This window comes from Carcharodon carcharias, chromosome 24 (assembly GCF_017639515.1).
Source record: "Carcharodon carcharias isolate sCarCar2 chromosome 24, sCarCar2.pri, whole genome shotgun sequence".
Lineage (NCBI taxonomy): Eukaryota > Metazoa > Chordata > Chondrichthyes > Lamniformes > Lamnidae > Carcharodon > Carcharodon carcharias.
The window spans coordinates 11,103,741-11,123,513 of record NC_054490.1 but is presented as its reverse complement, the minus strand read 5'-3'; the positions used below and the strand labels follow the sequence as shown (position 1 = coordinate 11,123,513).

The following is a 19,773-nucleotide window of genomic DNA, read 5'->3' as shown; positions in this document are numbered from 1 at the left end:
GGGGACGGGGAGGTGGAGCACAGGCGGAGAGAGAGATAGATAGTGAGTGAGGGGACGGAGAGGTGGAGCGCAGGCGGAGAGAGAGTGAGGGGACGGATAGGTGGAGCGCAGGAGGAGAGAGAGAGACAGTGAAGGTACGGAGAGGTGGAGCATAGGCGGAGAGAGAGAGTGAGTAGGGGGACGGAGAGGTGGAGAGCAGGCGGAGAGAGAGAGTGAGGGGATGGAGAGGTGGAGCAGCGGCGGAGAGAGAGTGAGTGAGTGAGGGGACGGAGAGGGTGGAGCGCAGGTGGAGAGAGAGAGAGTGAGGGGACGGAGAGGTGGAACGGAGGCAGAGAGAGAGTGAGTGAGGGGACGGAGAGGTGGAGCGGAGGCGGAGAGAGAGAGAGAGTGAGGGAACGGAGAGAGAGAGTTAGTGAGGGTACGGAGAGGTGGAGCGCAGGCAGAGAGAGAGAGGGAGATAGTGAGGGGACGGAGAGGTGGAGCGTAGGCGGAGAGAGAGAGTGAGTGAGTGAGGGGAAGGAGAGATGGAGCGCAGGCGGAGAGAGAGAGTGAGTGAGGGGACGAAGAGGTGGAGTGCAGTCGGAGAGAGAGAGTGAGTGAGGAGACGGAGAGTTGGAGCGCAGGCGGAGACAGAGAGTGAGTGAGGCGACGAAGAGGTGGAGTGCAGCCGGAGAGAGAGAGAGACTGAGTGAGGGGAATGAGAGGTGGAGCGCAGGCGGAGAGAGAGAGAGAGTGAGGGGACGGAGAGGTAGAGCGCAGGCAGTGAGAGAGAGAGAGTGAGTGAGGAGACGGAGAGTTGGAGCGCAGGCGGAGAGAGAGAGTGAGGGGACGGAGAGGTGGAGCGCAGGCAGAGAGAGTGTGAGTGAGGGGAAGGAGAATTGGAGCGCAGGCGGAGAGAGAGTGTGAGTGAGGGGACGAAGAGGTGGAGTGCAGCAGGAGAGAGAGAGTGAGTGAGGGTATGGGGAGGTGGAGCGCAGGCAGAGAGAGAGAGAGTGAGGGGACAGAGAGGTGGAGCGGAGGCGGGGAGAGAGAGAGTGAGGGGACGGAGAGGTGGAGCGCATTCGGAGAGAGAGAGTGAGTGAGGAGATGGAGAGGTGGAGCGCAGGCGGAGAGAGAGAGAAATTGAGTGAGGGGACGAAGAGGTGGAGAGAGGCGGAGAGAGAGGGGATGGAGAGGTGGAGCGCAGGCAGAGAGAGAGTGAGTTAGGGGACGGAGAGGTAGAGCGCAAGCAGAGAGAGAGAGAGAGTGAGGGGACGGAGAGGTGGAGCGCAGGCGGAGAGTGAGTGAGTGAGGGGACGGAGAGGGTGGAGCGCAGGCGGGGAGAGAGAGAGAGAGAGAGTGAGGGGACAGAGGTGGAGCGCAGGTGGAGAGAGAGAGAGAGAGTGAGTGCGAGGATGAAGAGGTGGAGCGGAGGCGGAGAGAGAGCTAGAGGGGACGGAATGGTGGAGCACCTGCGGTGAGAGAGAGAGTGTGAGGGGACGGAGAGGTGGAGCGCAGGTGGAGAGAGAGAGTGCGTGAGTGCGGGGACGATGAGGTGGAGCGCAGGTGGAGAGAGAGCTAGAGGGGACGGACAGGTGGAGCACCGGTGGTGAGAGAGAGAGAGTGAGTAAGGGGACGGGGAGGTGGAGCACCGGCAGTGAGAGAGAGAGAGAGTGAGTGAGGGGACGGGGATGTGGAGCGTAAGCAGAGAGAGAGCGAGAGTGAGGGGACGGTGAGATGGAGCGCAGGCGGAGAGAGATGAGTGAGTAAGAGGTCGGAGAGGTGGAGCGCAGGCGGAGAGAGAGAGTGAGGGAATGGAGAGAGAGAGTGAAGGTACGGAGAGGTGGAGTGCAGGCAGAGAGCGAGAGAGAGATAGTGAGGGGACGGAGAGGTGGAGCGCAGGCGGAGAGAGAGTGAGGGGGCCGGAGAGGTGGAGCGCAGGCGGAGAGAGAGTGAGTGAGTGAGGGGAAGGAGAGGTGGAGCGCAGGCGGAGAGAGAGAGTGAGTGAGGGGACGAAGAGGTGGAGTGCAGGCGGAGAGAGAGTGAGGGGGCGGAGAGGTGGAGCTCAGGCGGAGAGAGTGAGAGAGAGAGTGATGAGACGGAGAGCTGGAGCACAAGTGGAGGGAGAGAGAGAGTGAGTGCGAGGATGAAGAGGTGGAGCGGAGGCGGAGAGAGAGCTAGAGGGGACGGAATGGTGGAGCACCTGCGGTGAGAGAGAGTGAGTGAGGGGACGGAGAGGTGGAGCGCAGGTGGAGAGAGAGATTGCGTGAGTGCGGGGACGATGAGGTGGAGCGCAGGCGGAGAGAGAGAGTGAGTGAGGGGACGAAGAGGTGGAGTGCAGGCGGAGAGAGAGTGAGGGGGCGGAGAGGTGGAGCTCAGGCGGAGAGAGTGAGAGAGAGAGTGATGAGACGGAGAGCTGGAGAGCAGGCAGAGAGAGTGAGTGAGTGCGGGTCGAAGAGGTGGAGCAGAGGCAGAGAGAGAGAGAGGGGACGGAGAGGTGGATCGCCAGCAGAGAGAGAGAGTGAGGGGACGGAGAGGTGGAGTGCAGGTGGAGAGAGAGAGAGAGAGTGAGTGAGGGTACGGAGAGGTGGAGCGCAGGTGGAGAGAGAGAGATTGAGGGGACGGTGAGCTGGAGCGCAGGCAGAGAGAGAGAGAGTGAGGGGACGGAGAGGTGGATCGCCAGCGGAGAGAGAGAGTGAGGGGACGGAGAGGTGGAGTGCAGGTGGAGAGAGAGAGTGAGTGAGTGAGGGGACGGAGAGGTGGAGTGCAGGCGGAGAGAGAAAGAGTGCGTGAGGTGACGGAGAGGTGGAGCGCAGACGGACAAAGAGAGAGTGAGGGGTTGGAGAGGTGGAGCGCAGGCGGAGCGAGAGAGTGAGTGAGGGGATGGAGAGGTTGAGCGCAGGCGGAGAGTGAGTGAGTGAGGGGACGGAGAGGGTGGAGCGCAGGCGGGGAGAGAGAGAGAGAGAGAGTGAGGGGACAGAGGTGGAGCGCAGGTGGAGAGAGAGAGAGAGAGTGAGTGCGAGGATGAAGAGGTGGAGCGGAGGCGGAGAGAGAGCTAGAGGGGACGGAATGGTGGAGCACCTGCGGTGAGAGAGAGAGTGTGAGGGGACGGAGAGGTGGAGCGCAGGTGGAGAGAGAGAGTGCGTGAGTGCGGGGACGATGAGGTGGAGCGCAGGTGGAGAGAGAGCTAGAGGGGACGGACAGGTGGAGCACCGGTGGTGAGAGAGAGAGAGTGAGTAAGGGGACGGGGAGGTGGAGCACCGGCAGTGAGAGAGAGAGAGAGTGAGTGAGGGGACGGGGATGTGGAGCGTAAGCAGAGAGAGAGCGAGAGTGAGGGGACGGTGAGATGGAGCGCAGGCGGAGAGAGATGAGTGAGTAAGAGGTCGGAGAGGTGGAGCGCAGGCGGAGAGAGAGAGTGAGGGAATGGAGAGAGAGAGTGAAGGTACGGAGAGGTGGAGTGCAGGCAGAGAGCGAGAGAGAGATAGTGAGGGGACGGAGAGGTGGAGCGCAGGCGGAGAGAGAGTGAGGGGCCGGAGAGGTGGAGCGCAGGCGGAGAGAGAGTGAGTGAGTGAGGGGAAGGAGAGGTGGAGCGCAGGCGGAGAGAGAGAGTGAGTGAGGGGACGAAGAGGTGGAGTGCAGGCGGAGAGAGAGTGAGGGGGCGGAGAGGTGGAGCTCAGGCGGAGAGAGTGAGAGAGAGAGTGATGAGACGGAGAGCTGGAGCACAAGTGGAGAGAGAGAGAGAGTGAGTGCGAGGATGAAGAGGTGGAGCGGAGGCGGAGAGAGAGCTAGAGGGGACGGAATGGTGGAGCACCTGCGGTGAGAGAGAGTGAGTGAGGGGGACGGAGAGGTGGAGCGCAGGTGGAGAGAGAGATTGCGTGAGTGCGGGGACGATGAGGTGGAGCGCAGGCGGAGAGAGAGAGTGAGTGAGGGGACGAAGAGGTGGAGTGCAGGCGGAGAGAGAGTGAGGGGGCGGAGAGGTGGAGCTCAGGCGGAGAGAGTGAGAGAGAGAGTGATGAGACGGAGAGCTGGAGAGCAGGCAGAGAGAGTGAGTGAGTGCGGGTCGAAGAGGTGGAGCAGAGGCAGAGAGAGAGAGAGGGGACGGAGAGGTGGATCGCCAGCAGAGAGAGAGAGTGAGGGGACGGAGAGGTGGAGTGCAGGTGGAGAGAGAGAGAGAGAGTGAGTGAGGGTACGGAGAGGTGGAGCGCAGGTGGAGAGAGAGAGAGTGAGGGGACGGTGAGCTGGAGCGCAGGCAGAGAGAGAGAGAGTGAGGGGACGGAGAGGTGGATCGCCAGCGGAGAGAGAGAGTGAGGGGACGGAGAGGTGGAGTGCAGGTGGAGAGAGAGAGTGAGTGAGTGAGGGGACGGAGAGGTGGAGTGCAGGCGGAGAGAGAAAGAGTGCGTGAGGTGACGGAAAGGTGGAGCGCAGGCGGAGAGAGAGAGAGAGAGAGTGAGGGGACAGAGGTGGAGCGCAGGTGGAGAGAGAGAGAGAGAGTGAGTGCGAGGATGAAGAGGTGGAGCGGAGGCGGAGAGAGAGCTAGAGGGGACGGAATGGTGGAGCACCTGCGGTGAGAGAGAGAGTGTGAGGGGACGGAGAGGTGGAGCGCAGGTGGAGAGAGAGAGTGCGTGAGTGCGGGGACGATGAGGTGGAGCGCAGGTGGAGAGAGAGCTAGAGGGGACGGACAGATGGAGCACCGGTGGTGAGAGAGAGAGAGTGAGTAAGGGGACGGGGAGGTGGAGCACCGGCGGTGAGAGAGAGAGAGAGTGAGTGAGGGGACGGGGATGTGGAGCGTAAGCAGAGAGAGAGCGAGAGTGAGGGGACGGTGAGATGGAGCGCAGGCGGAGAGAGAAGAGTGAGTAAGAGGTCGGAGAGGTGGAGCGCAGGCGGAGAGAGAGAGTGAGGGAATGGAGAGAGAGAGTGAAGGTACGGAGAGGTGGAGTGCAGGCAGAGAGCGAGAGAGAGATAGTGAGGGGACGGAGAGGTGGAGCGCAGGCGGAGAGAGAGTGAGGGGGCGGAGAGGTGGAGCGCAGGCGGAGAGAGAGTGAGTGAGTGAGGGGAAGGAGAGGTGGAGCGCAGGCGGAGAGAGAGAGTGAGTGAGGGGACGAAGAGGTGGAGTGCAGGCGGAGAGAGAGTGAGGGGGCGGAGAGGTGGAGCTCAGGCGGAGAGAGTGAGAGAGAGAGTGATGAGACGGAGAGCTGGAGCACAAGTGGAGAGAGAGAGAGAGTGAGTGCGAGGATGAAGAGGTGGAGCGGAGGCGGAGAGAGAGCTAGAGGGGACGGAATGGTGGAGCACCTGCGGTGAGAGAGAGTGTGAGGGGACGGAGAGGTGGAGCGCAGGTGGAGAGAGAGATTGCGTGAGTGCGGGGACGATGAGGTGGAGCGCAGGCGGAGAGAGAGCTAGAGGGGACGGACAGGTGGAGCACCGGCGGTGAGAGAGATAGAGTGAGTAAGGGGACGGGGAGGTGGAGCGTAAGCAGAGAGAGATCGAGAGTGAGGGGACGGTGAGATGGAGCGCAGGCGGAGAGAGAAGAGTGAGTAAGAGGTCGGAGAGGTGGAGCGCAGGCGGAGAGAGTGCTAGAGGGGACGGAATGGTGGAGCACCTGCGGTGAGAGAGAGTGAGTGAGGGGACGGAGAGATGGAGCGCAGGTGGAGAGAGAGCTAGAGGGGACGGACAGGTGGAGCACTGGTGGTGAGAGAGAGAGAGTGAGTAAGGGGACGGGGAGGTGGAGCACCGGCGGTGAGAGAGAGAGAGTGAGTGAGGGGACGGGGATGTGGAGCGTAAGCAGAGAGAGAGCGAGAGTGAGGGGACGGTGAGATGGAGAGCAGGCGGAGAGAGAGAGAGTGAGTGAAGGGATGGAGAGGTGGAGCTCAGACGGAGAGAGAGTGAGTAGACGGAGAGGTGGAGCGCAGGCGGAGAGAGCGAGAGAGAGTGAGTGGACGGGGAGGTGGAGCGCAGGCAGAGAGAGAGAGAGAGTGAGTGAGGGGACGGAGAGGTGGAGCGCAGGCGGAGAGAGAGAGAGACAGTGAGGGCATGGAGAGGTGGAGAGCAGGCGGAGAGAGAGAGATAGTGAGGGGACGGAGAGGTGGAGCACCGGCGGAGAGAGAGGGTGTGAGTGAGGGGACGGAGAGGTGGAGCGCAGGCGGAGAGAGAGTGAGGGGAGGGAGAGGTGGAGCGCAGGTGGGGAGAGAGTGAGGGGACGGAGAGGTGGAGCGCAGGCAGTGAGAGAGAGTGAGGGGATGGAGGAGAGGTGGAGCGCAGGCGGTGAGAGAGAGTGAGGGGACGGAGAGGTGGAGCGCAGGCGGAGAGTGAGAGAGAGTGGGGGGACGGAGAGGTGGAGCGAAGCGGAGAGAGAGAAAGTGTGGGGACAGAGAGGTGGAGAGAGAGAGAGAGAGAGTGATGGGACGGAGAGAGCGAGTTAGTGAGGGTACGGAGAGGTGGAGCACAGGCGGAGAGTGAGAGAGATTGAGGGGACGGAGAGGTGGTGCGCAGGCGGAGGGAGAGAGTGAGTGAGGAGACGGAGAGGTTGAGCGCAGGCAGAGAGAGAGAGTGAGTGAGTGCGGGTCGAAGAGGTGGAGCAGAGGCGGAGAGAGAGAGAGAGAGGGAAAGGAGAGGTGGATCGCCGGTAGAGAGAGAGAGTGAGGGGACGGAGAGGTGGAGTGCAGGTGGAGAGAGAGAGAGAGAGAGTGAGTGAGGGTACGGAGAGGTGGAGCGCAGGTGGAGAGAGAGAGAGATTGAGGGGACGGTGAGCTGGAGCGCAGGCAGAGAGAGAGAGAGTGAGGGGACGGAGAGGTGGATCGCCAGCGGAGAGAGAGAGTGAGGGGATGGAGAGGTGGAGTGCAGGTGGAGAGAGAGAGAGAGAGTGAGTGAGGGGACGGAGAGGTGGAGTGCAGGCGGAGAGAGAGAGAGTGCGTGAGGTGACGGAGAGGTGGAGCGCAGACGGGCAAAGAGAGAGTGAGGGGTTGGAGAGGTGGAGCGCAGGCGGAGCGAGAGAGTGAGTGAGGGGATGGAGAGGTTGAGCGCAGGCGGAGAGTGAGAGAGATTGAAGGGACGGAGAGGTGGTGCGCAGGCGGAGAGAGAGAGTGAGTGAGTGAGGAGACGGAGAGGTGGAGAGCAGGCGGAGAGAGTGAGTGAGTGCGGGTCGAAGAGGTGGAGCAGAGGCGGAGAGAGAGAGGGTCGGAGAGGTGGAGCGCAGGCGGAGAGTGAGAGAGATTGAGGGGACGGACAGGTTGTGCGCAGGCGGAGAGAGTGAGTGAGTGAGGGGTCGGAGAGAGAGAGTGAGTGAGGGGATGGTGAGGTGGAACGCAGGCAGAGAGAGAGTGAGGGACGGAGAGGTGGAGCGTAGGCAGAGAGAGAGCTAGAGTGAGGGGACAGGGAGATGGAGCGCCGGCGGAGAGAGAAGAGTGAGTGAGAGGTCGGAGAGGTGGAGCTCATGCGGAGAGAGTGAGTGAGGGGACGGAGAGGTGGAACGGAGGCAGAGAGAGAGTGAGTGAGCGGACGGAGAGGTGGAGCGGAGGCGGAGAGAGAGAGATAGTGAGGGAACGGAGAGAGAGAGTTAGTGAGGGTACGGAGAGGTGGAGCGCAGGCAGAGAGAGAGAGGGAGATAGTGAGGGGACGGAGAGGTGGAGCGTAGGCGGAGAGAGAGAGTGAGTGAGTGAGGGGAAGGAGAGATGGAGCGCAGGCGGAGAGAGAGTGAGTGAGGGGACGAAGAGGTGGAGTGCAGTCGGAGAGAGAGAGTGAGTGAGGGGACAGAGAGGGTGGAGCGCAGGCGGAGAGAGAGAGAGAGAGAGTGAGGGGACAGAGGTGGAGCGCAGGTGGAGAGAGAGAGAGAGAGTGAGTGCGAGGATGAAGAGGTGGAGCGGAGGCGGAGAGAGAGCTAGAGGGGACGGAATGGTGGAGCACCTGCGGTGAGAGAGAGAGTGTGAGGGGACGGAGAGGTGGAGCGCAGGTGGAGAGAGAGAGTGCGTGAGTGCGGGGACGATGAGGTGGAGCGCAGGTGGAGAGAGAGCTAGAGGGGACGGACAGGTGGAGCACCGGTGGTGAGAGAGAGAGAGTGAGTAAGGGGACGGGGAGGTGGAGCACCGGCGGTGAGAGAGAGAGAGAGTGAGTGAGGGGACGGGGATGTGGAGCGTAAGCAGAGAGAGAGCGAGAGTGAGGGGACGGTGAGATGGAGCGCAGGCGGAGAGAGAAGAGTGAGTAAGAGGTCGGAGAGGTGGAGCGCAGGCGGAGAGAGAGAGTGAGGGAATGGAGAGAGAGAGTGAAGGTACGGAGAGGTGGAGTGCAGGCAGAGAGCGAGAGAGAGATAGTGAGGGGACGGAGAGGTGGAGCGCAGGCGGAGAGAGAGTGAGGGGGCGGAGAGGTGGAGCGCAGGCGGAGAGAGAGTGAGTGAGTGAGGGGAAGGAGAGGTGGAGCGCAGGCGGAGAGAGAGAGTGAGTGAGGGGACGAAGAGGTGGAGTGCAGGCGGAGAGAGAGTGAGGGGGCGGAGAGGTGGAGCTCAGGCGGAGAGAGTGAGAGAGAGAGTGATGAGACGGAGAGCTGGAGCACAAGTGGAGAGAGAGAGAGAGTGAGTGCGAGGATGAAGAGGTGGAGCGGAGGCGGAGAGAGAGCTAGAGGGGACGGAATGGTGGAGCACCTGCGGTGAGAGAGAGTGTGAGGGGACGGAGAGGTGGAGCGCAGGTGGAGAGAGAGATTGCGTGAGTGCGGGGACGATGAGGTGGAGCGCAGGCGGGAGAGAGAGCTAGAGGGGACGGACAGGTGGAGCACCGGCGGTGAGAGAGATAGAGTGAGTAAGGGGACGGGGAGGTGGAGCGTAAGCAGAGAGAGATCGAGAGTGAGGGGACGGTGAGATGGAGCGCAGGCGGAGAGAGAAGAGTGAGTAAGAGGTCGGAGAGGTGGAGCGCAGGCGGAGAGAGTGCTAGAGGGGACGGAATGGTGGAGCACCTGCGGTGAGAGAGAGTGAGTGAGGGGACGGAGAGATGGAGCGCAGGTGGAGAGAGAGCTAGAGGGGACGGACAGGTGGAGCACTGGTGGTGAGAGAGAGAGAGTGAGTAAGGGGACGGGGAGGTGGAGCACCGGCGGTGAGAGAGAGAGAGTGAGTGAGGGGACGGGGGATGTGGAGCGTAAGCAGAGAGAGAGCGAGAGTGAGGGGACGGTGAGATGGAGAGCAGGCGGAGAGAGAGAGAGTGAGTGAAGGGATGGAGAGGTGGAGCTCAGACGGAGAGAGAGTGAGTAGACGGAGAGGTGGAGCGCAGGCGGAGAGAGCGAGAGAGTGTGAGTGGACGGGGAGGTGGAGCGCAGGCAGAGAGAGAGAGAGAGTGAGTGAGGGGACGGAGAGGTGGAGCGCAGGCGGAGAGAGAGAGAGACAGTGAGGGCATGGAGAGGTGGAGAGCAGGCGGAGAGAGAGAGATAGTGAGGGGACGGAGAGGTGGAGCACCGGCGGAGAGAGAGGGTGTGAGTGAGGGGACGGAGAGGTGGAGCGCAGGCGGAGAGAGAGTGAGGGGAGGGAGAGGTGGAGCGCAGGTGGGGAGAGAGTGAGGGGACGGAGAGGTGGAGCGCAGGCAGTGAGAGAGAGTGAGGGGATGGAGGAGAGGTGGAGCGCAGGCGGTGAGAGAGAGTGAGGGGACGGAGAGGTGGAGCGCAGGCGGAGAGTGAGAGAGAGTGGGGGGACGGAGAGGTGGAGCGAAGCGGAGAGAGAGAAAGTGTGGGGACAGAGAGGTGGAGAGAGAGAGAGAGAGAGAGAGAGAGAGTGATGGGACGGAGAGAGCGAGTTAGTGAGGGTACGGAGAGGTGGAGCGCAGGTGGAGAGAGCGAGAGAGAGAGTGAGGGGACGGGGAGGTGGAGTGCAGGCGGAGAGAGAGAGTGAGTGAGGGGACGGAGAGGTGGAGCGCAGGTGGAGAGAGCGAGAGAGAGAGTGAGGGGACGGAGAGGTGGAGCGCAGGCGGAGAGAGAGAGAGAGTGAGTAGGAGGACGGAGAGGTGGACAGCAGGCGGAGAGAGAGAGTGAGGGGATGGAGAGGTGGAGCAGAGGCGGAGAGTGAGTGAGGGGATGGAGAGGTGCAGCGCAGGAGGAGAGAGTGAGTGAGGGGACGGGGAGGTGGAGCGCTGGCGGAGAGAGAGAGTGAGGGAACGGAGAGAGAGAGTTAGTGAGGGTACGGAGAGGTGGAGCGCAGGCAGAGAGAGAGAGAGATAGTGAGGGGACGGAGAGGTGGAGCGCAGGCGGAGAGAGAGGGTGAGTGAGTGAGGGTACGGGGAGGTGGAGCGCAGGTGGAGAGAGAGTGAGGGGCCGGAGAGGTGGAGCGCAGGCGGAGAGAGAGTGAGTGAGTGAGGGGAAGGAGAGGTGGAGCGCAGGCGGAGAGAGAGTGAGTGAGGGGACGAAGAAGTGGAGTGCAGCCAGAGAGAGAGAGAAAGTGAGTGAGGGTACGGAGAGGTGGAGCGCAAGCGGAGAGAGAGAGTGAGTGAGGGGACGGAGAGGTGGAGCGCAGGCGGAGAGAGAGAGAGAGACTGAGTGAGGGGACGGAGAGGTGGCGCGCAGGCGGCGAGATTGTGTGTGTGTGAGAGAGGTCGGAGAGGTGGAGCGCAGCCAGAGAGAGTGTGGGAACGAAGAGGTGGAGCACGTGCGGAGAGAGAGAGAGTGAGTGAGGGGACGGAGAGGTGGAGCACAGGTGGAGAGAGCGAGAGTGAGTGAGGGGACGTAGAGGTGGAGCGCAGGCGGAGAGAGAGAGTGAGGGGACGGAGAGGTGGAACTCAGGCGGAGAGAGTGAGTGAGGGGCGGATAGGTGGAGCGCAGGCGGAGAGTGAGAGAGAGTGGGGGACGGAGAGGTGGAGAGCAGGCAGAGAGAGAGAGTGAGGGGATGGAGAGGTGGATCGCAGGCGGAGAGAGAGAGAGAGTGAGGGGTCGGTGAGGTGGAGCGCAGGCGGAGAGAGAGAGAGTGCGGGGACGGAGAGGTGGAGAGAGAGAGAGAGTGATGGGACGGAGAGGTGGAGCACTTTCGGAGATAGAGAGTGAGTGAGCGGACGAAGAGGTGGAGCAGAGGTGGAGAGGACAGAGAGGTGGAGCACAGGCGGAGTGAGAGAGGGAGGGAGTGTGAGGGGACAGAGAGTTGGAGAGCAGGCGGAGAGAGAGAGGGGACGGAGAGGTGGCGCGCAGGCAGAGAGAGAGAGTGAGGGGACGGAGAGGTGGAGTGCAGGCGGAGAGAGAGAGAGTGAGTGAGGGGATGGGGAGGTGGAGCGCAGGCGGAGAGAGAGAGAGAAGCTGGATGGGGAGGTGTAGAGCAGCGAGAGAGAGAGAGTAGGACGGAGAGGTGGAGCGCAGGCGTAGAGAGAGAGAGAGTGAGGGGAACTGAGAGAGAGAGAGTGAGGAGTGGCGAGATGTGTGGAGGGGAGGTTAAGAGAGAGTGAGGGGACGGAGAGAGAGAGAGAGTGAGGGGACGGAGAGAGAGAGAGAGAGTGAGGGGACGGAGAGAGAGTGAGGGGACGGAGAGAGAGTGAGGGGACGGAGAGAGAGAGTGAGGGGACGGAGAGAGAGAGAGAGTGAGGGAGGAGAGAGTGAGGGACGGAGAGAGAGAGTGAGGGGACGGAGAGAGAGAGTGAGGGGACGGAGAGAGAGAGTGAGGGGACGGAGAGAGAGAGTGAGGGGACGGAGAGAGAGAGTGAGGGGACGGAGAGAGAGAGAGAGAGAGAGAGTGAGGGACGGAGAGAGAGAGAGAGAGAGAGTGAGGGACGGAGAGAGAGAGAGAGAGAGAGTGAGGGACGAGAGAGAGAGAGAGAGAGAGTGAGGGACGGAGAGAGAGAGAGAGAGAGAGTGAGGGACGGAGAGAGAGAGAGAGAGAGAGTGAGGGACGGAGAGAGAGAGAGAGAGAGTGAGGGACGGAGAGAGAGAGAGAGAGAGTGAGGGACGGAGAGAGAGAGAGAGAGTGAGGGACGGAGAGAGAGAGAGAGAGTGAGGGACGGAGAGAGAGAGAGAGAGTGAGGGACGGAGAGAGAGAGAGAGAGTGAGGGATGGAGAGCTGAATGGGTGGTGATAGAATGCAGAGGGTGGGTCCATGGGGTCCGGCTATTGAGAGTGAGAGGCTCCAACTTGTCTGCGTTGTTGCACTTTCCACTCCCCCTCCCACCACTCCGGCTCTCACACTCGTTCCCCACCTTTTCCTCTCCCCGCCCCCCCCCCACTCTTGTTTGTTCCCGTTCTCTGCCTTTCTCTGCCCCCCACCCAGTCTTGCCCAGCTAACGTGGGATCTCTCTTACCCGCAGCCCATCCTGCCGCACACGGCCCTCTGTATGATATGCGAGGAGGTGGGCCAGAACGCCGAGGGGGAGAATAACAGCGTTCGGGGGACGCTGATGGAGTGCTCGGCCTGCAGTGAGATCGTCCATCCTGGCTGCCTGAAGGTGAGGCTGCTGGGGGCTGGGACAGGGTAAGGGGGGTAGGGGGAGGGAGGGAGGGAGGGGGGAGCGGCCCAGCGGGCCAGACCTCTCGCTGGGTTGTCCTGCTTTCGGCCAGGCTCAGCGCTGCTAACCTTTCAACCTTTGGCCCACCGACAGATGAACATTTCCCTGGGGATCATCAGCAAGGAGCTTCCGAACTGCTGGGAGTGCCCGAAATGTGTGAGGCAGGATAGACGGAAACACGCCTTGGTGAGTGCGAGGGGCCGGGGGCGGGGGGTGCGCAAGGCATGAAGACGTTCGGAGAAGCTTTAGCTCGGGGATCGGAGACACTGCTCAGTGCTGCCTTTGGAGATTGGGTTGGGGGTGAGGGAGCAGCAAAGGCTGCACTCCAGAGAGTCCTGGTTTTTTACTGGCGGCTAACGTGTCTCTGTCTCTCTCTCTCGCTCTCCCTCCCTCCCTCGCTCTGCCTCCGCCTCCCTTCCCCACTTCCTCCGCCTCTCCCTCACCCCTCCACTTCCTCCACCTCTCCCTCCCCCCTCCACTTCCTCCGCCTCTCCCTCCCCCCTCCACTTCCTCCTCCTCTCCCCTCCTCCCCCCTCCACTTCCTCCGCCTCTCCCCTCCTCCCCCCTCTACTTCCTCCACCTCTCCCTCCCCCTCCACTTCCTCCGCCTCTCCCCTCCTCCCCCTCCACTTCCTCCGCCTATCCCCTCCTCCCTCCTCCACTTCCTCCGCCTCTCCCTCCCCCCTCCACTTCCTCCGCCTCTCCCTCCCCCCTCCACTTCCTCCGCCTCTCCCTCCTCCTCTCCACTTCCTCCGCCTCTCCCTCCCCCCTCCACTTCCTCCTCCTCTCCCCTCCTCCCCCCCTCCACTTCCTCCGCCTCTCCCCTCCTCCCCCCTCTACTTCCTCCACCTCTCCCTCCCCCTCCACTTCCTCCGCCTCTCCCCTCCTCCCCCTCCACTTCCTCCGCCTATCCCCTCCTCCCTCCTCCACTTCCTCCGCCTCTCCCTCCCCCCTCCACTTCCTCCGCCTCTCCCTCTCCCCTCCACTTCCTCCGCCTCTCCCTCCTCCTCTCCACTTCCTCCGCCTCTCCCTCCCCCTCCACTTCCTCCTCCTCTCCCCTCCTCCCCCCTCCACTTCCTCCGCCTCTCCCCTCCTCCCCCCTCTACTTCCTCCACCTCTCCCTCCCCCTCCACTTCCTCCGCCTCTCCCCTCCTCCCCCTCCACTTCCTCCGCCTATCCCCTCCTCCCACCTCCACTTCCTCCGCCTCTCCCTCCCCCCTCCACTTCCTCCGCCTCTCCCTCCCCCCTCCACTTCCTCCGCCTCTCCCTCCTCCTCTCCACTTCCTCCGCCTCTCCCCTCCTCCCCCTCCACTTCCTCCGCCTCTCCCTCCCCCTCCACTTCCTCCGCCTCTCCCCTCCTCCCCCCTCCACTTCCTCCGCCTCTCCCCTCCTCCCCCCTCCACTTCCTCCGCCTCTCCCCTCCTCCCCCCTCCACTTCCTCCGCCTCTCCCCTCCTCCCTCCTCCACTTCCTCCGCCTCTCCCCTCCTCCCTCCTCCACTTCCTCCGCCTCTCCCTCCCCCCTCCACTTCCTCCGCCTCTCCCCTCCTCCCCTCCACTTCCTCCACCTCTCCCCTCCTCCCCCTCCACTTCCTCCGCCTCTCCCTCCTCCCTCCACTGCCTCCGCCTCTCCCTCCCCCCTCCACTTCCTCCGCCTCTCCCTCCCCCCTCCACTTCCTCCGCCTCTCCCTCCCCCCTCCACTTCCTCCGCCTCTCCCCTCCTCCCCTCCACTTCCTCCGCCTCTCCCCTCCTCCCCCCTCCACTTCCTCCGCCTCTCCCTCCTCCCTCCACTTCCTCCGCCTCTCCCTTCTCCCTCCACTTCCTCCGCCTCTCCCTCCTCCCTCCACTTCCTCCACCTCTCCCTCCTCCCCCTCCACTTCCTCCCCCTCCACTTCCTCCCCCTCCACTTCCTCCACCTCTCCCTTACCCCCTTCAACGCCTCTCCCTTACCCCCTTCAACGCCTCTCCCTTACCCCCTTCAACGCCTCTCCCTTACCCCCTTCAACGCCTCTCCCTTACCCCCTTCAACGCCTCTCCCTTACCCCCTTCAACGCCTCTCCCTTACCCTCTTCAACGCCTCTCCCTTACCCCCTTCAACGCCTCTCCCTTACCCCCTTCAACGCCTCTCCCTTACCCCCTTCAACGCCTCTCCCTTACCCCCTTCAACGCCTCTCCCTTACCCCCTTCAACGCCTCTCCCTTACCCCCTTCAACGCCTCTCCCTTACCCCCGCTTCTCCCTTACCTCTTTCAACGCCTCTCCCTTACCTCTTTCAACGCCTCTCCCTTACCCCCACCTCTCCCTTACCTCCTTCAATGCCTCTCACTTACCCCCTTCAACGCCCCTCCCTTACCCCCGCCTCTCCCTTACCCCCTTCAACGCCTCTCCCTTACCCACGCCTCTCCCTTACCCCCTTCAACGCCTCTCCCTTACCCCCTTCAACGCCTCTCCCTTACCCCCTTCAACGCCTCTCCCGTGCCATGAACCCAGGCGAAGAAGGGGCTGACTCTGAAGGACAGCAGTGAGGTTGCGAGGCAGCGGCAGATAGCGGAGGCCATGAGGAAGAGGGAAGAGCACAGCAGGAGGATTCACGCGATCGAGGCCGCCAAGCGCCGGCTGGAAGCTCTGCCCAAACGCAAGAAATTCGACTACCTGTTGCTGCGGAAGAAAAGACTGGCAGCAGCCGAACAGAACGCGCGGAAAAAGGTCAGCGAGGCATGGGCCAGACCCAGCTCCACTGAACACCGACATCCGGGCGCTGCCTGACCATTGCATTGCACTTTGTCTGTGTAGAGTTGGTGCTGAGGGAGCGTCGCACCGTAGTAGGGTCGGTACTGAGGGAGTGCCGCACCGTAGTAGGGTCGGTGCTGAGGGAGCGTCGCACCATAGTAGGGTCGGTGCTGAGGGAGCGCCGCACCGTAGTAGGGTCAGTGCTGAGGGAGCGTCGCACCATAGTAGGGTCGGAGCTGAGGGAGCGTCGCACCGTAGTAGGGTCGGAGCTGAGGGAGCGTCGCACCGTAGTAGGGTCGGAGCTGAGGGAGCGTCGCACCGTAGTAGGGTCGGAGCTGAGGGAGCACCGCACCGTAGTAGGGTCGGAGCTGAGGGAGAGTCGCACCGTAGTAGGGTTGGTACTGAGGGAGCGCCGCACCGTAGTAGGCTCGGTGCCGAGGGAGCATCGGTCCGTAGTAGGGTCAGTGCTGAGGGAGCGTCGCACCATAGTAGCGTTGGTGCTGAGGGAGTGTCGCACCGTAGTAGGGTCGGTGCTGAGGGAGCGTCGCACAGTAGTAGTGTCGGTGCTGAGGGAGCGTCGCACCGTGGTAGGGTCGGTGCTGAGGGAGCGTCGCACCGTGGTAGGGTCGGTGCTGAGGGAGCGTCGCACCATAGTAGGGTCGGTGCTGAGGGAGCGTTGCGCCATAGTAGGGTCAGTGCTGAGGGAGCGTCACACTGTAGTGGGGTCAGTGCTGAGGGAGCGTCGCACTGTAGTGGGGTCATTGCTGAGGGAGTGTCGCACTGTAGTGGGGTCGGTGCTGAGGGAGTGTCGCACTGTAATATGGTCACAGCTGAGGGAGCATCGCACCGTAGTAGGGTCGGTACTGAGGGAGCGTCGCACTGTAGTGCAGTCGGTGCTGAGGGAGTGTCGCACTGTAGTGGGGTCGGTGCTGAGGGAGTGTCGCACTGTAATATGGTCACAGCTGAGGGAGCGTCGCACCGTAGTAGGGTCGCTGCTGAGGGAGCGTCGCACCGTAGTAGGGTCGGTGCTGAGGGAGCGCCGCACCGTAGTGGGGTCGGTGCTGAGGGAGCGCCGCACCGTAGTGGGGTCGGTGCTGAGGGAGCGCCGCACCGTAGTGGGGTCGGTGCTGAGGGAGCGCGGCACTGTAGTAGGGTCGGTGCTGAGGGAGCGCCGCAGCGTAGTGGGGTCGGTGCTGAGGGAGTGCCACACTGTAGTAGGGTCGGTGCTGATGGAGTGTCGCACCGTATTAGTCGGTGCTGAGGGAGTGCCACACTGTAGTAGGGTCGGTGCTGATGGAGTGTCGCACCGTATTAGTCGGTGCTGAGGGAGTGCCGCACTGTAGTAGGGTCGGTGCTGATGGAGCGTCGCACTGTTGTAGGGTCGGTGCTGATGGAGCGTCGCACTGTTGTAGGTTTGGTGCTGAGGGAGTGTCGCAGCGTAGTAGGGTCGGTGCTGAGGGAGGGCTGCACCATAGTAGGGTCGGTGCTGAGGGAGGGCTGCACCGTAGTAGGGTCGGTGCTGAGGGAGGGCTGCACCGTAATCGGGTCGGTGCTGAGGGAGCGTCGCAGCGTAGGTCTGGTGCTGAGGGAGCATCGCACCGTAGTGGGGTCAGTGCTGAGGGAGCGTCGCACCGTAGTAGGGTAGGTGCTGAGGGTGTGTCGCACCGTAGTCGGGTCGGTGCTGAGGGTATGTCGCACCGTAGTAGGGTCGGTGCTGAGGGTGTGTCGCACCGTAGTAGGGTCGGTGATGAAGGTGTGTCGCACCGTAGTAGGGTCGGTGCTGAGGGAGTGTCGCACCATAGTAGGGTCCGTGCTGAGGGACTGTTGCACTGTAGTAGGGTCGGTGCTGAGGGAGTGTCGCACCATAGTAGGGTCCGTGCTGAGGGAGTGTCGCACTGTAGTAGGGTCGGTGCTGAGGGAGTGTCGCAGTGTAGTAGGGTCGGTGCTGAGGGAGTGTCGCAGTGTAGTAGGGTCGGTGCTGAGGGAGTGTCGCAGTGTAGTAGGGTCGGTGCTGAGGGAGCGCCGTGCTATAGTAGGGTTGGTGCTGAGAGAGTGTTGCACCATAGTAGGGTCGGTGCTGAGGGAGCGCCGCAGCGTAGTGGGGTCGGTGCTGAGGGAGTGCCACACTGTAGTAGGGTCGGTGCTGATGGAGTGTCGCACCGTATTAGTCGGTGCTGAGGGAGTGCCACACTGTAGTAGGGTCGGTGCTGATGGAGTGTCGCACCGTATTAGTCGGTGCTGAGGGAGTGCCGCACTGTAGTAGGGTCGGTGCTGATGGAGCGTCGCACTGTTGTAGGGTCGGTGCTGATGGAGCGTCGCACTGTTGTAGGTTCGGTGCTGAGGGAGTGTCGCAGCGTAGTAGGGTCGGTGCTGAGGGAGGGCTGCACCATAGGGTCGGTGCTGAGGGAGGGCTGCACCATAGTAGGGTCGGTGCTGAGGGAGGGCTGCACCGTAGTAGGGTCGGTGCTGAGGGAGGGCTGCACCGTAATCGGGTCGGTGCTGAGGGAGCGTCGCAGCGTAGGTCTGGTGCTGAGGGAGCATCGCACCGTAGTGGGGTCAGTGCTGAGGGAGCGTCGCACCGTAGTAGGGTAGGTGCTGAGGGTGTGTCGCACCGTAGTCGGGTCGGTGCTGAGGGTATGTCGCACCGTAGTAGGGTCGGTGCTGAGGGTGTGTCGCACCGTAGTAGGGTCGGTGATGAAGGTGTGTCGCACCGTAGTAGGGTCGGTGCTGAGGGAGTGTCGCACCATAGTAGGGTCCGTGCTGAGGGAGTGTTGCACTGTAGTAGGGTCGGTGCTGAGGGAGTGTCGCACCATAGTAGGGTCCGTGCTGAGGGAGTGTCGCACTGTAGTAGGGTCGGTGCTGAGGGAGTGTCGCAGTGTAGTAGGGTCGGTGCTGAGGGAGTGTCACAGCGTAGTAGGGTCGGTGCTGAGAGAGTGTCGCAGCGTAGTAGGGTCGGTGCTGAGGGAGCGCCGCGCTATAGTAGGGTTGGTGCTGAGGGAGTGTCGCAGCATAGTAGAGTCGGTGCTGAGGGAGTGTCGCAGCATAGTAGGGTCGGTGCTGAGGGAGTGCCGCACTGTAGTAGGGTCGGTGCTGAGGGAGTGCCGCACTGTAGTAGGGTCGGTGCTGAGGGAGTGCCGCACTGTAGTAGGGTCGGTGCTGAGGGAGTGCCGCACTGTAGTAGGGTCGGTGCTGAGGGAGTGCCGCACTGTAGTAGGGTCGGTGCTGAGGGAGTGCCGCACTGTAGTAGGGTCGGTGCTGAGGGAGTGCCGCACTGTGGAAGGGTGAGAACTGTTTGAGCGCCGCAGTGTCGGAGGGTGCCATGGGCGTGCGTGCTGTCAGAGGGTCGGTGCTCCGCCATCTCTCAGCAAAGGAACCTGTTCCCCGCTCACCCTGTTATAACTGTTCTCCACTTCGTCTTCTGTCCACAGATCAAGTTCGAGAGGGAACAGATTCTTCTGCGGACAGTAAGTGCTTACATTGCATTGAACTGCAATTCCTATTGCATCTGTTAATGTAAACAGTCACTTGGGGATACAGAAATTGAATATGGCCGATTAGAAAGACATGTCGCCAAAGGTATCGCGTCTCACTCGTCAGGACAAATGCAAGAATGCCAAATTTCAAACTATCACAACAATTTATACTGCAGGGGGAAAGGATGCTGAATGATTGGCCAAGTTGTTGCCATGGGGAAAGCAACAGGGAGCTATATAGGCTCCCGTACAATTCAGGGAAGGTACAAGGTTTGAACCCGTGGAGGGGTGTATGAACGTTTGCAGATCCTCGCAAGTGTGAATGATCTCTCTTTGGCCAAACCCAAACCAAAATGTCCACCGTTAGACATGGTTCCACCATTGGGTGGCACTTACTGATGAACAGTGAGTGTGCTAATACCTGCACTTGTCACCAAGTGAAGATAATCAGCCAAATTCACGATGTGGCTCCTAACACAAAGATAGGTAGCGGACTAAGTGGTGAGCAGGTCACAAGGAAGCTACAAAGGGACAAGAAACTGGTTACGTGAGTGGGCAAAGATCTGGCAAATGGAGTATCACATGGGAACATCTGAAATTGTCCACTTTGGCAGGGGAAAGGAAGATTATTATCTAAGTGCTGAGAGATTGCAGAGCTCTGAGATGCAGAGGGATCTGGGTGTCCCAGTGCATGCATCGCAAATGCTAGTGTGCAGGTACAGCAGCTAATGAGGAAAGCTAATAGAATGTGATCATTTATTGTGAGGGGGGGATTGAGTATAAAAGTAGGGAGGTTATGCTCCAGTTGTACAGGGCACTGGTGAGACCACATCTGGAGTATTGCGTACAGCGCGGGTCTCCTTATTTAAGGAAGGGTGTGAATGCGTTGGAAGCAGTTCAGAGAAGGTTTACCAGACTAATCCCACGAATGGGTGGGTTGTCGTATGAGGAAGGTCTGGACAGGTTAGGCTCGTATCCGCTGGAGTTTAGCAGAGTGAGAGGCAACTCGATTGAAACCTTTAAGATCCTGAGGGGTCTCGACAAGGTGGATGTGGAGAGGGTGTTTCCCCTTGTGGGAGAATCTAGAACAATGGAATGTAACTCTGAAAAGTGAGAGGTGATACATTTTGGAAGGAGTAATTTGACAAGGAAGT

At 61.6% G+C, this 19,773-nt stretch overlaps 1 protein-coding gene across 1 annotated transcript in view; it reads left to right on the top strand.

Annotated features, from left to right (window-relative positions):
• Positions 1–19,773, top strand: part of LOC121269417 (lysine-specific demethylase 2A-like) — a 111,882-nt gene that overhangs the window by 79,872 nt on the left and 12,237 nt on the right. The window contains exons 14-17 of the mRNA XM_041174031.1: positions 12,222–12,359; positions 12,513–12,605; positions 14,907–15,122; positions 18,575–18,610. Of these exons, the coding sequence (XP_041029965.1) occupies positions 12,222–12,359; positions 12,513–12,605; positions 14,907–15,122; positions 18,575–18,610 (483 nt within the window). The remainder of the gene's footprint in view (positions 1–12,221; positions 12,360–12,512; positions 12,606–14,906; positions 15,123–18,574; positions 18,611–19,773) is intronic.